This window comes from Oncorhynchus gorbuscha, linkage group LG11, assembly GCF_021184085.1.
Source record: "Oncorhynchus gorbuscha isolate QuinsamMale2020 ecotype Even-year linkage group LG11, OgorEven_v1.0, whole genome shotgun sequence".
Lineage (NCBI taxonomy): Eukaryota > Metazoa > Chordata > Actinopteri > Salmoniformes > Salmonidae > Oncorhynchus > Oncorhynchus gorbuscha.
Genome location: NC_060183.1, coordinates 14,714,551 through 14,730,809, shown reverse-complemented (window position 1 = coordinate 14,730,809; position 16,259 = coordinate 14,714,551). Strand labels below are relative to the sequence as shown.

The 16,259-nt window shown below is 46.9% G+C and overlaps 1 protein-coding gene across 1 annotated transcript; it reads left to right on the top strand.

Annotated features, from left to right (window-relative positions):
• The first annotated feature begins 6,521 nt into the window (after positions 1–6,521).
• Positions 6,522–8,305, top strand: LOC124047559 (homeobox protein SIX3-like). Its single transcript, XM_046367871.1, has 4 exons — positions 6,522–6,710; positions 6,790–7,161; positions 7,357–7,520; positions 7,788–8,305. The coding sequence occupies exons 1-4, from the start codon at positions 6,582–6,584 to the stop codon at positions 7,918–7,920; spliced, it is 798 nt and encodes a 265-aa protein (XP_046223827.1). The 5' UTR covers positions 6,522–6,581; the 3' UTR covers positions 7,921–8,305.
• The last annotated feature ends 7,954 nt before the right edge of the window (positions 8,306–16,259 follow it).

The following is a 16,259-nucleotide window of genomic DNA, read 5'->3' as shown; positions in this document are numbered from 1 at the left end:
CCTCCTCTCCTCCCCTCTCTCTCCTCCTCCCCCTCTCTCTCCTCTCCTCCCCCTTTACTCCTCTCCTCCCCCTCTCTACTCCTCTCCTCCCCCTCTCTACTCCCTCCTCTCCTCCTCTTCCTTTGCTCCTCCTCCCCTCCTCTTCTCCTCTCCTCCCCTCCTCTTCTCCTCTCCTTCCCTTTGCTCCTCCTCCCCCTCTCTACTCCTCTCCTCCCCTCTCTACTCCTCTCCTCCCCTTCCCTTTGCTCCTCTCCTCCCCCTCTCTACTCCTCTCCTCCCCCTCCCCTCCTCTCCTCCCCTCCTCTTCTCCCTCCTTCCCTTTGCTCCTCCTCCCCCTCTCTACTCCTCTCCTTCCCTTTGCTCCTCCTCCCCCTCTTCTCCTCTCCTCCCCCTCTCTCTCCTCTCCTTCCCTTTGCTCCTCCTCCCCTTCCTTTGCTCTCCTCCCCTCCTCTTCTCCTCTCCTTCCCTTTGCTCCTCCTCCCCTCCTCTCTCTCCTCTCTCCTCTCCTCCCTTTCCTCCTCCTTCCCTTTGCTCTCTCCTCCCCTTCTCTACTCCTCTCTCCTCCCCTCCTCTTCTCTCTCCTTCCCTTTGCTCCTCCTCCCCCTCTCTACTCCTCTCCTCCCCTCTCTTCTCCTCTCCTTCCCTTTGCTCCTCCTCCCCCCTCTCTCCTCTCCTCCCCCTCTCTCTCCTCTCCTCCCCTCCTCCTCCTCCTTCCCTTTGCTCCTCCTCCCCCTCTCTACTCCTATCCTCCCCCTCTTCTCCTCTCCTTCCCTTTGCTCCTCCTCCCCTTCTCTACTCCTCTCCTCCCCCTCTCTTCTCCTCTTCTTCCCTTTGCTCCTCCTCCCCCTCTCTGCTCCTCCTCCCCCTCTCTGCTCCTCCTCCCCCTCTCTTCTCCTCTCCTTCCCTTTGCTCCTCCTCCCCTTCTCTACTCCTCTCCTCCCCTCCTCTTCTCCTCTCCTTCCCTTTGCTCCTCCTCCCCTCCTCTTCTCCTCTCCTTCCCTTTGCTCCTCCTCCTCCCCTTCACTACTCCTCTCCTCCCCCTCTCTTCTCCTCTCCTTCCCTTTGCTCCTCCTCCCCCTCTCTACTCCTCTCCTCCCCCTCTCTACTCCTCTACTCCTCTCCTCCCCTTCTCTACTCCTCTCCTCCCCCTCTCTTCTCCTCCTCATATTTGGCCTCCTGTTTAAATGTTTCTGTATGGTTAATATTTCTCCATGGGGAGATTGGGAACAATAGATGTGTATTGAGTATAGAACCAGCCTGCTATACAGCTTATAAAGACAGAACATTGATACCAGCGTACCTTTGTGTGGGTCAAGTAGAACCACACCTACCTGGTCATAGTTCTATTATAGATCCAGCAGTCTGCTTTAGACTCCACAGTGGATCTGACAGACTGTGACCAATGGCTAAGACATTTCTAGTAGCGTGTGTGTGTTTGTTTGAGAGAACGAGAGTTAGAGAATTGATGGAATGGATACTGCCATGACATATCCTGGTTCAGATGCATCACCCTGAGTGAATAAACCATCAACACATTCCTAGACAATGCAGACACACACACACACACACACACACACACACACACACACACACACACACACACACACACACACACACACACACACACACACACACACTGACAGGGCTCAGAAAGGTCCATCTGCATGTGGGGGTAATAGGCATTAACCCTTTGAGCTGTGCAGTGACCCCCCCCCCCCCGCCAGTCCACACTGACACATCTGCATGGGCCTGTGTTTTTTCTCTCGTTGTTTTTGATTCATCTGGAAGCATGAAGAACAACAATGTGTCATAAGTGATCAAATGTGTCAATCACCAATCTGGTGTACGGTTGTTTTAGGACAGGGCACAACAATCTTGCCCCATCCCAGACCTCATGGGCACTCCTGCAGATGTATAGATCTTCATCTATCATTCTGAAATCAAATCTCACTGTATGATGTCTGCATCCCAAGGTAGTGGACACACACTGGACATATGTGCATACATGCACACAGACAATTATCATTATTATGAAATAAACCACAGGTCCAGGGTGTGACCTCTGTCCACCATATCACCGTTAAGCAGCTTGCCCCATTAATACTGGTAATGGCAAACATCCGGTACGGGGGCATTGTGGCGGAGAATCTCACCTAGACCACAGACGGAGCATGTGTTACTCTGTGTTCTGCCTTTGAATATAAGCCATTATTCTAACCACTGTTCTGCTTTCTCATATTCATCATTTGAGTGTTAAGCCATTCTATTATAGTCAGATTATTATATCTAACAGTCTGATAAACACATTCAATCTGCATTAACACAGATCCAGTTTGGCTCAGCAGTATGCTCTAGGTCAGGCTTCCTGAACCATGGAACATATGCTTTTAAAAGAAGACACACACATATACATTATAAATAAAATTGTGTGTATATATACAGTTGAAGTCAGAAGTTTACATACACTTAGGTTGGAGTCATTAAAACTTGTTTTTCAACCACTCCACACATTACTTGTTAAACTATCGTTTTGGAAAGTCAGGACATCTACTTTGTGCATGACACAAGTAATTTTTCCAACAATTGTTTACAGACAGATTATTTCACTTATCATTCAATGCATCACAATTCCAGTGGGTCAGAAGTTTACATACACTAAGTTGACTGTGCCTTTAAACAGCTTGGAAAATTCCAGAAAAAGATATCATGTCTTCAGAAGATTCTGATCATTTGAGTCAATTGGAGGTGTACCTGTGGATGTATTTCAAGGCCTACCTTCAAACTTGGTGCCTCCTTGCTTGACATCATGGGGAAATCAAAATAAATCTGCCAAGACCTCAGAAAATAAATTGTAGACCTCCACAAGTCTGGTTCATCCTTGTGAGCAATTTCCAAATGCCTGAAGGTACCACATTCATCTGCACAAACAATAGTACGCAAGTATAAACACCATGGGACCACGCAGCCGTCATACTGCTAAGGAAGGAGATGAGTTCTCTCTCCTAGAGATGAATGTCCTTTGGTGTGAAAAGTGCAAATCAATCCCAGAACAACCGCAAAGGACCTTGTGAAGATGCTGGAGGAAACGGGTACAAAAGTATCTCTATCCACAGTAAAATATCAACATAACCTGAAAGGGCGCTCAGCAATGAAGAAGCCACTACTCCAAAACCGCCATAAAAAAGCCAGACTTTCGGTTTGCAACTGCACATGGGGACAAAGATCTTACTTTTTGGAGAAATGTCCTCTGGTCTGATGAAACAAAAATAGAACTGTTTGGCCATGATGACCATCGTTATGTTTTGGAGGAGAAAAGGGGAGGCTTGCAAGCCGAAGAACACCATCCCAACCGTGAAGCATGGGGGTGGCAGCATCATGTTGTGGGGGTGCTTTGCTGCAGGACAGACTGGTGCACTTCACAAAAATAGATGGCATCATGAGGCTGTGGATATATTGAAGCAACATCAAGACATCACTCAGGAAGTTAAAGCTTGGTCGCAAATGGGTCTTCCAAATGGACAATGACCCCAAAGCATACTTCCAAAGTTGTGGCAAAATGGCTTCAGGACAACTAAGTCAAGGTTATTGGAGTGGCCTGACCTCAATCCGAAAGAATTTGTGGGCAGAACTGAGAAAAAGCACGTGTGAGCAAGGAGGCCGACAAACCTGACTCTGTTACACCAGCTCTGTCAGGAGAAATTGGCCACAATTCACCCAACTTATTGTGGGAAGCTTGTGGAAAGCTACCCAAAACGTTTGACCCAAGTTAAACAATTCAAAGGCAATGCTACCAAATACTAATTGAGTGTATTTAAACTTCTGACCCACTGGGAATGTGATGAAAGAAATAAAAGCTGAAATAAATTATTCTCTCTACTATTATTCTGACATTTCACATTCTTAAAATAAAGTGGTGATCCTAACTGACCTAAAATAGGGAATTTTTTGAGGATTAAATGTAAGGAGTTGTGAAAAACTGAGTTTAAATGTATTTGGCTAAGGTGTATGTAAACTTCCGACAGCTGTGTCTTCGCATACTTAGTAGGAGCCAGGTACAACCAGAGTATCTGGCTGAAAGAAGACCTTGACAGCTTCCTCTTCTGATAGATGTTGCCGTCAAAGGTCCAATGGGAGACTTTACACAATTAATCCTGTACCAATGGTGTTTCAAAATGGGAACATCCACGTCACATAACGGGACAAGCTTTTACGAACAAGGACATGGATGGTTGAGTTGTTTTGCTATTGAAATGCCAGTACATCATCAAATAGTGAACAGATGGGTATTCTCATCAAGAATCTGATGAAATCATATTTTTGTACAAGAGTACCCCGTTTCTAAGAGATGCACACAAAACAGGTCTAGCCAAGGCTAAATGTCATCTTACATTTGACAGTTTATTCATTTGGCAGACACTCTTATCCAGAGCAACTTTTATTCATTTGGCCCTTTATTAACTTGGCAAGTCAGTTAAGAACAAATTCTTATTTCCAATGACGGCCAACACCCGCCAACCCTGGATGACGCTGGGCCAATTGTGCTTCGCCCTATGGGACTCTCAATCATGGCCGGTTGTGATACAGCCTGGATTCAAACCAGGGTGTCTGTAATGATGTCTCAAGCACTGAGATGCAGTGCCTTAGAGCACAGCACCACTCGGGAGCCCAACTGTGTTTGTGTCGGTCTATGAGATTATAATTGATCATGAATACATTCCAGAATCCAGGCTATTTATTTATTTAACCTAACTATGTCCACTAAACACATCTAAGAATGTAACAATTAATTCCAGCCTTGGTTAGAGGTAAAAAAAAATTATTCTCATTCACATCAATAAAATGCCTGGTACTGTAGTGACACTCAAATGAGGTATAAGTATCGACCCACTGGGCAGTTCGACCCACTGGGCAGGTCGACCCACTGGGCAGGTCGACTGGGCAGTTCGACCCACTGGGCAGGTCGACTGGGCAGGTGGACCCACTGGGCAGGTCGACTGGGCAGGTCGACTGGGCAGTTCGACCCACTGGGCAGGTCGACTGGGCAGGTCGACCCACTGGGCAGGTCGACTGGGCAGTTCGACCCACTGGGCAGGTCGACTGGGCAGTTCGACCCACTGGGCAGGTCGACTGGGCAGGTCGACTGGGCAGTTCGACCCACTGGGCAGGTCGACTGGGCAGGTCGACCCACTGGGCAGGTCGACCCACTGGGCAGGTGGACCCACTGGGCAGTTCAACGTTGGTTCATTGTAATTTCATTTGAAATGACGTGGAAACAACTGATTCAACCACTTCCTCCTGATTTGGCTCATACAGAGGCTGGAACTCAGGACCTCTGCCTCAGTAGGTAGACCGGGGCGGCAGGTAGCCAAGTGGTTAGAGCGTTGGGCCAGTAACTGAAAGGTTGCTATATATTGAATCCCTGAGCTGACAAGGTAAAAATCTGTCGTTCTGCCCCTGAACAAGCAGTTAACCCACTGTTCCCAGGCCATCATTGAAAATAAGAATTTGTTCTAAACTGACTTGCCTAGTTAAATAAAGGGGGGGGGGTTTAAAAAGCTCTTGTTTACCACACTGCTAACCCTAATGCCTAACCTTAACTGAAGACCAAAAAGTGATTTTACAATACAGACAAATTTGACTTTGCAGCTGGCCCATCTAGTGGAAATCCCTCAGTTCTGCCTCCAGGACAAGATTCTGTCAGCATCTCGGTCATTCTGAACATTTTTCTTCAAATGACAAACGGCAATGACGACGGGGTACTATTTTGGTGCTTTAGGTTTAGCCCGCAGGACTGTCGGGTGTGATTGGTTTAGCCTACCAGGGGTGCTGCCCACATTTTTTTCCCCCCAGCCAACAGGAAAACCAGAATGAATGCACTTTCTCCTTTTCAATCTGAGCCATATTGATAGTGCTATGACCCAATGAGAATGGGAGACCACCAAGGGTGAAATTAGTAGGGGTGTGAATGTTTTTGTTTTTAAAGTGAATATCCTGAAATTCTATACCTCCCCCCCATCCCCAGTGGCAATTTCACCAACTAGCTACATATATTTTTACCACTTTACACATGTATTTTGGGATTCCACCTCTGTAAACATCATTTGCCTGATGACATGCTTGTGGACGAGAGTCTAATTTCTTACAAGCACATTTGTTTCCACATTCTCTCCAAGTTCCCTCTCCTCGCTGCTCCTCCTCAATTACCTTTGAACTTTTTAAAATGAAGGGGAGGAGGCATGAGAAGAATAAAGGAAATCCAATTGAGATTTTCCATTGATGTTGTAGAATTCCGAACACTTTTCATGGATAAACTGTCAGCCTTTTTCTAACACTCTCTTCATCCTCCTCCTCATGTGTGTTTGTCCCCCTTCGGAGGGGAAAGGGTCTGTCACTTGCTAGGCTGTGATGTGCGATGCTGCTTTCACAGCCCCGCCCCTTCCAGCAGGGCACCCAATGGAGATGCAGACCTAGGACCCCACCCCGCCCATCAGGTGAGCTATAGAAAGACTCCACCAGACTGTCGAGCTCATAACGGAGCTCATAGCGGACTGGCCTTTTCTTCTCTCCTCTACGCTGACCCGATGGTGTTCAGATCCCCGCTAGAGCTCTTTCCCGCCCATTTCCTCCTGCCCGGCATGCTATTACCGGAGGAACCCCCTGCTTGCGCACCTGCCTCTGCTCTCCCTGGGTTCCGTTTCTCCGCGGCGCAGGTGTGTGTGTGTGTGTTTATTTGTTTGTGATGTGTGTCTTACTTTTGGAGATTACAGTTGCTGTTGTTGTTCTTGTCAGGTGGCCGGTGTGTGTGAGACTTTGGAGGAGACCGGGGACGTCGAGCGGCTCGCGCGGTTTCTGTGGTCCCTGCCGGTGGCCCCAGGTGGCGCGTGCTTCATTACAGAGCATGAGTCCGTCCGGAGGGCGCGTGCCGTGGTCGCCTTTCACACCGGGAACTACCGCGAACTCTATTGCATCCTGGAGAACCACAGCTTTATGCGCCGCGCCTCGCACGGTAAACTACAGGCCATGTGGCTCGAGGCGCACTACCGGGAGGCTGAGAGGCTGCGCGGGCGGTCGTTGGGCCCGGTGGACAAGTACCGTATCAGGAAGAAGTTCCCTTTACCAAGAACTATCTGGGACGGCGAGACAAACTCACACTGCTTCAAGGTTTTTTCTTTGTTTTATTGGTGTTTCATATTTTTTCAGGCCAAGTGGCTTTTATGGAGTTGTAGTCCAATTCTACACTTTAATTGTTATGGATAGCCTACATTTAATTTAGATTTATTTCCTTATTGTTTGGATTACATTATTATTTGTTTTCCCGTAAATAACCTACAGTTTGATGTTGATGATAATTTCCAGGAGCGGACGCGGGGCCTGCTGAGGGAACGGTACCTCCAGGACCCTTACCCAGACCCCGCGAGGAAAAGGGAGCTGGCGCGCGCCACCGGGCTCACTCCAACACAGGTCGGGAACTGGTTCAAGAACCGGAGACAGAGAGACCGCGCAGCCGCCAACAAGAACAGGTTAATACATTACATCCACAACTTCCGTTCGGGAGAATGTACGCTATTGTTTAAAAATAGACGGGAAATCTGATTCTGCAAAGTGAACCCAAATGGAAAGCCTTGGACTTTTCATGAGTTCTGGATAAACATCTTGTATGGGACGCACTGATGTGTATAGGACTTTTACCTATTTTGCAACATCTGCAAATATTTGTGTGTCTGTCTAAACATTTGGGTGGTGAGCTGTGATCTGGGTAATACAACAATTTGTGTGTTATTTCCCAGGCTCGCGCACCACGGGATGCGACCCGGAGCCATGCTCGCTCTGGCCAGGACAGAATGCAGCCCCACCGGAAGTGCATGCAGCCCGGAGATGATCCTCTCGGTAATGGACAGCGACTCTGACTTTGACATCTGAAACTGCCCATTGATAACGGGATACATGCTACTAAGGGGCTTGGATTTCACGGAGAATTCATATGGACATATTTATTTTTATGTTATAAGAGTTTGCTGTCTGAAATAGACCTACATGATATTTACAATGTGCAAAACATCCATCTCTCTTTCTCTCTCTCTTTCTCTTCTCTCTCTCTCTCTTTCTCTCTCTCTTTCTCTTCTGATGCTTTTCTGACAATCATGGTGTTTAGTGCACCTTCCCAGTCTGTCTGTCTGTAAATACATTATTCACCTGATGTCAGGAAAATTGTACAGATGGTCCTTTGAAGCACTGTAAAGGCCTGTTTGTTGGTTTATAATTGACAAATAAGTACTTTATGAAAATAAATGTGAAGTTGATAATTGTTATGAGTTAATTTATTATTGGATGAGAGTTTGTGGTTATTCTATAAAGCGTTGTCATACCTGGAGTCTGACTGCTTTTTGCAACGTGTTATTTCATCACTGCGCGAAGAAACTGGCATCAATTCATGTGAAACAGCGCAGTCTGGTGGCCACAATGAGATGTCATTATGCTGGCAGACGCACTTCCTCCTTGGGACCACTGGATGGGGACAACAGACTAGAATGCAGAGCCATTTACCTATTTGTATGGCTCCAACAGCATGTCCTTGGTCTTTTACAAATACAATTTTATTGGTTGTGTACACGTTTTGCAAATGTTATCGCGGGTATAGCAAAATGCTTCTGTTCCTAGCGCCAACAGTGCAGTAACACCTAACAATACAAAACAGAGAGGTTGGGTTAAATGCGGAAGACACATTTCGGCAGAATTGCATTCAGTTGTGCAACTGACCAGGTATGCCCTTTCCCTTTCAATACACAAATCGTCTCCAAAAATAAAGCGATTAAGAAAAATCAAAAGTAAGTCTGTGGCCACCAGCTGCATTAAGTACTGCAGTGCGTCTCCTCCTCATGGACTGCACCAGATTTGCCAGTTCTTGCTGTGAGCTGTTACCCCACTCTTCTACCATGGCACCTGCAAGTTCCCAGAGATTTCTGGGGGATTTGGCCCTAGCCCTCACCCTCCGATCCAACATGGCAGAACACTGACATGCCTGTCTTGCAGGAAATAACGCATAGAACGAGCAGTATGGCTGGTGGCATTGCTGGAGGATCATGTCAGGATGAGCCTGCAGACGATAGCCCACTCCTGCGGGCTATGAGGGAGGAGGATGTCTTCCCTGTAACGTACAGCGTTGAGATTGCCTGCAATGACAAGCCCAGCCAGATGATGCTGTGACACACCGCCCCAGATCATGATGGACCCTCAATCTCCAAGTGATCCCTCTCCAGAGTACAGGCCTCGGTGTAACGCTCATTCCTTCGACAATAAACGCAAATCCGTCCATCACCCCTTGTGAGACACAACCGCGACTCGTCGAAGAGCACGTTTTGCCAGTCCTGTCTGGTCCAGCGACAGTGGGTTTGAGCCCATAGGCGACGTTGTTGCCGGTGATGTCTGGTGAGGACCTGCCTTACAACAGGCCTACAAGCCCTCAGTCCAGCCTCTCTCAGCCTATTGTGGACAGTCTGAGCACTGATGGAGGGATTGTGCGTTCCTGGTGTAACTCAAGCAGTTGATGTTGCCATCCTTTACCTGTTCTGCAGGTATTATGTTCAGATGTCAGGTATTATGTTCAGATGTCCGCAGGTATGATGTTCGGATGTATTGATCCTGTGCAGGTGTTACACCTAGTCTGCAACTGCGAGGACGATCAGCTGTCCGTCCTGTCTTCATTGAACAAGCATGGGAAACGGTGTTTAAATATTTTACAATGAAGAGCTGTGAAGTTATTTTGATTATTACAAATGATCTTTGAAAGACAGGGTCCTGAAAAAGGGTCTTTATGGTTGTTGTTGCTGAGTTTATATGTATATGATCGTGTGTGTATCAGTAGAGGCTGTTGAGGGAAGTATGTCTTGTAATAATGGCTTGAACGGACTCAATGGAATGGCGTCAAACACATGGAAACCATGTGGTTGATGTATTTGATACCATTCCACTGATTCCGCTCCAGCCATTACCAAGAGCCCGTCCTCCCCAATGAAGGTGCCACCAACCTCCTGTGGCTGTTTAGAAATGATGGACAGCATATGAATAAAAAAGATGTGCACAGTGGTAGTTATATACAGTGCCTTGCGAAAGTATTCGCCCCCCTTGAACTTTGCGACCTTTTGCCACATTTCAGGCTTCAAACAAAGATATAAAACTGTATTTTTTTGTGAAGAATCAACAAGTGGGACAGAATCATGAAGTGGAACGACATTTATTGGATATTTCAAACTTTTTTAACAAATCAAAAACTGAAAAATTGGGCGTGCAAAATGATTCAGCCCCCTTTTGCTGAGATTACAGCTGTAAATCGCTTGGGGTATGTCTCTCAGTTTTGCACATCGAGAGACTGAAATTTTTTCCCATTCCTCCTTGCAAAACAGCTCGAGCTCAGTGAGGTTGGATGGAGAGCATTTGTGAACAGCAGTTTTCAGTTTTTTCCACAGATTCTCGATTGGATTCAGGTCTGGACTTTGACTTGGCCATTCTAACACCTGGATATGTTTATTTTTGAACCATTCCATTGTAGATTTAGCTTTTATTCCAATCATTGTCTTGTTGGAACACAAATCTCCGTCCCAGTCTCAGGTCTTTTGCATACTCCATCAGGTTTTCTTCCAGAATGGTCCTGTATTTGGCTCCATCCATCTTCCCATCAATTTTAACCATCTTCCCTGTCCCTGCTGAAGAAAAGCAGGCCCAAACCATGATGCTGCCACCACCATGTTTGACAGTGGGGATGGTGTGTTCAGGGTGATGTTCTGTGTTGCTTTTACGCCAAACATAACATTTTGCATTGTTGCCAAAAAGTTCAATTTTGGTTTCATCTGACCAGAGCACCTTCTCCCACATGTTTGGTGTGTCTCCCAGGTGGCTTGTGGCAAACTTTAAACAACACTTTTTATGGATATCTTTAAGAAATGGCTTTCTTCTTGCCACTCTTCCACAAAGGCCAGATTTGTGCAATATACGACTGATTGTTGTCCTATGGACAGTGTCTCCCACCTCAGCTGTAGATCTCTGCAGTTCATCCAGAGTGATCATGGGCCTCTTGGCTGCATCTCTGATCAGTCTTCTCCTTGTATGAGCTGAAAGTTTAGAAGGACGGCCAGGTCTTGGTAGATTTGCAGTGGTCTGATACTCCTTCCATTTTAATATTATCGCTTGCACAGTGCTCCTTGGGATGTTTACAGCTTGGGAAATCTTTTTGTATCCAAATCCGGCTTTAAACTTCTTCACAACAGTATCTCGGACCTGCCTGGTGTGTTCCTTGTTCTTCATGATGCTCTCTGCGCTTTTAACGGACCTCTGAGACTATCACAGTGCAGGTGCATTTATACGGAGACTTGATTACACACAGGTGGATTGTATTTATCATCATTAGTCATTTAGGTCAACATTGGATCATTAAGAGATCCTCACTGAACTTCTGGAGAGAGTTTGCTGCACTGAAAGTAAAGGGGCTGAATAATTTTGCACGCCCAATTTTTCAGTTTTTGATTTGCTAAAAAAGTTTGAAATATCCAATAAATGTCGTTCCACTTCATGATTGTGTCCCACTTGTTGATTTTTCACAAAAAAATACAGTTTTATATCTTTATGTTTGAAGCCTGAAATGTGGCAAAATGTCGCAAAGTTCAAGGGGGCCGAATACTTTCGCAAGGCACTGTAGGATGAGCCTTGACTAGAATACAGTATATACATATGAAGTGGGTAAAACACTATGTAAACATTATTAAAGTGACCAGGGTTCAATGACTATGTACATAGTACTGCCCTAAGGTGCAGGGTTGAGTACCGGGTCGTAGCTGGCTAGTAACAGTGACTGAAGTTCAGGGCAGGGTACTGGGTGGAGGCCAGCTAATAGTGACTATTTAACAGTCTGATGGCCTGGAGAAAGAATATGTTTTTCAGTCTCTCGGTCCCAGCTTTGAATCACCTGTACTGTCTCCGCCTTCTAGATGGTAGCGGAGAGATGGAGAGATGACAGTGTTCCCCTAGTGATGCGTTGGGCTGATCGCACCAGCCTCTGGAGTGCCCCGCGGTTGCGGACAGTACAGCTCTCTCAATGGTGCATCTGTAAAAGCTTGTGAGGGTCTGAGGGGCCAAGTCAAATTCCTTCAGCCTCCTGAGGTTAAAGAAGCGCTGTTGTGCCTTCCACACTGTCCATGTGGATGGACCACTCCTCCCTGTAGGCTGTCTTGTTGTTGGTAATCAGGCCTACCACTGTTGTGTCGTCTGCAAACTTGATGATTTAGTTGGGAGACGTGCGTGGCCATAGAGTCATGGGTGAACTGGGCGTACAGGAGGGGGCTGAGCATGCACCCTTGTGGGGTCAGCAAAGCAGAGGTGTTGTTGCCTACCTTCACCACCTGGAGTTGGCCCATCAGGAAGTCCAGGAACCAGTTGCACAGAGCGGGGTTCATACCCAGAACCTCAAGCTTAGTGATGAGCTTGGAGGCCACTATGGGGTTAAAGGTTGAGCTGTAGTCCGGTGAACAGCATTCTTACAGTATTCCAGATGCGTCATCAGTTTTGCGCAAATCCTGCCATCTATCAACGCCTTTTGGTTTGGATAAGTACTAATCGTCACAATGGGATCCACATCCTCTATGCACTTCCTGACGAACTCAGTCACGAGTCAGTGTATATGTACGTCAATGTTTTTCTCAGAGATAACCCTGAACATATCCCAGTCCGTGTGATAGATTCTGATTGTCCATGCCAACGTTGTTGAATAGTCCTGACCACAGGTACTTTCTGTTTAAGTTTCTGTCTATAGGAAGGGAAGAGCAGAATGGAGGCGCGATCTGATTTGCCGAAGGCGGGGGAGGGGCTTATAGCCATCCCGGAAGGGGGAAATGGTCCCAAATTTTTGATGAGCAAGTAGCTCAGGCATTGTGTTGATAAAACTTCAGTAGTGTTTTCATCAATTTCACTTTAAACGGAATATTCGGTTTGAAGGGGAATATACACAACAGTGTCGATGACAGAAGAGAATTCTCTTGGGAGGTAATGCTGTCGGCATTTGATAGTGAGGTATTCCAGATCGGGAGAACAAAAGGACTTGAGTTCCTGTTCATTACCACAATCACACCATGGGTAGTTAATGATGAAACATACACCTCACCTTTCCTTTTCCCTGAGAGTTCTTTCTTCCTGTCCACAGAATGTACGGAGAAGCTGTATGGACGGGGACAGTATATGTGGAGAGAGCCATGATTCCATGAAACAGACTGTCTCTCTGGAAGGAGATCCTCGCCCTGAGCTCGTCTATTTTACAGTCCAGGGACTGAACATTAGTGAGTAATATACTCGGAAGCAGTAGATGGTGTGCATGCATCCTGAGTCTTACTAAAATCCCACTCCGTATTCCTCTTCTCCATTTGCGGCGTCTTGTAGCAGCCCCTTGGATGAGTGGAAATGCCTACGAACACCTATGTGAGAATGTTGTTCATTGACTACAGCTCAGCGTTAAACACCACAGTGCCCACAAAGCTCAACACTAAGCTAAGGACCCTGGGACTAAAACACCTCCCTCTGCAACTGGATCCTGGACTTCCTGACGGGCCACCTCCTAGTGGTAAGGGTAGACAACAACACATCTGCCACGCTGATCCTCAACACGGGGGCCCCTTAGGGTGTGTGCTAGTGCCCTCCTATACTCCCTGTTCACCCACGACTGCGTGGCTAAGCATGACTCCAACACCATTATTACTTTTGCTGACAACAAAACAGTGGTAGGCCTGATCATCGACAACAATGAGAGAGCCTATAGGGAGGACGTCAGAGACCTGCCAGTGTGGTGCCAGGACAACAACCTCTCCCTAAATGTGATCAAGACTAAGGAGGGCCAAACACGCCCCCATTAGCATCGGGAGTTTCTAGTTCCTTGGTGTCCACATCACCAACAAACTATCATGGTCCAAACACACCAAGAAAGTTGTGAAGAGGGCACATCAACGCCTTTTCCCACTCGGGAGACTGGAAAGATTTGGCATGGGTCCCCAGATCCTCAAAAAGTTCTACAGCTGCACCATCGAAAGCATCCTGACCAGTTGCATCATGGCAACTGCTTGGCATTCGACCATAAGGCACTACAGAGGGTAATATGTAGAACCCAGTACATCACTGGGCCCAAGCTTCCTTCCATCCAGGCCCGAAATACTAGGCTGTGTCAGAGGAAGGCCCAAAACATTGTCAAAGACTCCAGTCACCCAAGTCATAGACTGTTGTCTCTGCTAACACACGGCAAGCGGTACCAGAGTGCAAAATCAGCTTCTACCCCCAAGCCATAAGACTGCTGAACAATTAATCAAATGGCCACCCAGACTATTTACATTGACATCCCACCCCCCTTTGTTTTTACTCTGCTGCTACTCACTGTTTATTATCTTTGTATAGTTACTTTACCCCTACAAACGTGTACCCCTGCAAATTAACTCTGTACCCATACCCTTTGTTATTGTTGTTTTATTGTGTTTACTTTAATTTATTTAGCAAATATTTTCTTAACTCTATTTTCTAGAACTGCATTGTTGGTTAAGGGCTTGTAAGTAAGCAGTTCGCGGTACACCTGTTGTATTCGGCACATGTGACAAATCCAATTTGATTTGCTTTGATTTGACGTGGCTAAAATGAAGTGCTTTGTACATAGCCGTGGGACTTAGAGTGCGCTGCAGCCCTCACTGCTAAATAAGAAGAAAAGAATAATCATTTTAACAATTGCAGCACACCCACCCTCAAACTACTTTCCGCGGCTATGGCATTCTAACACCAAAACTAGTGACAACTGAGTTGCCACCAAACGCGAAGGAGACAAAACCTTAACCCTTGTGTTGTCTTAAGGGTTACAAATGACCTGCCACTGTGTTTAACAGCAGAGAAAAACCCCAAAATTGTATTTTTTTCAACTTGAAATTTGACTTTTCCTAGAGTCACCCCAACATTAGAAAAGGTGAAACATCGCCTTTGTTCATATTTCCATGAAAGCTGTACACCACCAGGGGACAAGGCTGTACACCACCAGGGGACAAGGCACCACCAGGGGACAAGGCTGTACACCACCAGGGTAGAATGCTGTACACCACCAGGGGACAAGGCTGTACACCACCAGGGTCGAATGCTGTACACCACCAGGTGACAAGGCTGTACACCACCAGGGTAGAATGCTGTACACCACCAGGGGACAAAGCTGCACACCACCAGGGTAGAAAGCTGTACACCACCAGGGGACAAAGCTGTACACCACCAGGGTGGAAAGCTGTACACCACCAGGGTACAAAGCTGTACACCACCAGGGGACAAAGCTGTACACCACCAGGGTACAAAGCTGTACACCACCAGGGTGGAAAGCTGTACACCACCAGGGTACAAAGCTGTACACCACCAGGGGACGACAAGCTGTACACCACCAGGGTAGAAAGCTGTACACCACCAGGGGACGACAAAGCTGTACACCACCAGGGTGGAAAGCTGTACACCACCAGGGGACAAAGCTGTACACCACCAGGGTGGAAAGCTGTACACCACCATGGTACAAAGCTGTACACCACCAGGGTAGAAAGCTGTACACCACCAGGGGACAAAGCTGTACACCACCAGGGTACAAAGCTGTACACCACCAGGGTAGAATGCTGTACACCACCAGGGGACAAAGCTGTACACCACCAGGGTGGAAAGCTGTACACCACCAGGGTACAAAGCTGTACACCACCAGGGTACAAAGCTGTACACCACCAGGGTAGAAAGCTGTACACCACCAGGGTACAAAGCTGTACACCACCAGGGTACAAAGATTGTCTTAGGGTCATTTTTGACCCGGCAGTTATAAAATTACAATTATCCATTTACATACCACAAAAACCACAAAGACACACACACACACACACACACACACACACACACACACACACACACACACACACACACACACACACACACACACACACACACACACACACACACACACACACACACACACACACACACACACACACACACACAATGAGAAATTGAGATTATGTGTGCTACTGATTGAACTGAGCCAGCAGCTCCTGAAGAGGAAGATCACCATGGTTGGCACAGTTAGAAAGAACAAGCCTGAGCTCCCCGCTGCACTCTTCGCAACAAGGGGGAGAGAGGCTTTCTCATCAACGTTTGCCTTCACCTCCACCACCACTCTAGTTTCTTACCTCCCAAAGAGAAACAAGAATGTGGTCTTCCCGAGCACACTGCACAAA

Bases quoted from the DNA above. Each gene is read 5' to 3' on its own strand.
- LOC124047559 (XM_046367871.1), top strand. From the start codon at position 6,582: ATGGTGTTCAGATCCCCGCTAGAGCTCTTTCCCGCCCATTTCCTCCTG. The intron at 6,711-6,789 runs GTGTGTGTGTGT...TGTTCTTGTCAG, and splicing joins TCCGTTTCTCCGCGGCGCAG to GTGGCCGGTGTGTGTGAGAC. The intron at 7,521-7,787 runs GTTAATACATTA...GTTATTTCCCAG, and splicing joins GCAGCCGCCAACAAGAACAG to GCTCGCGCACCACGGGATGC.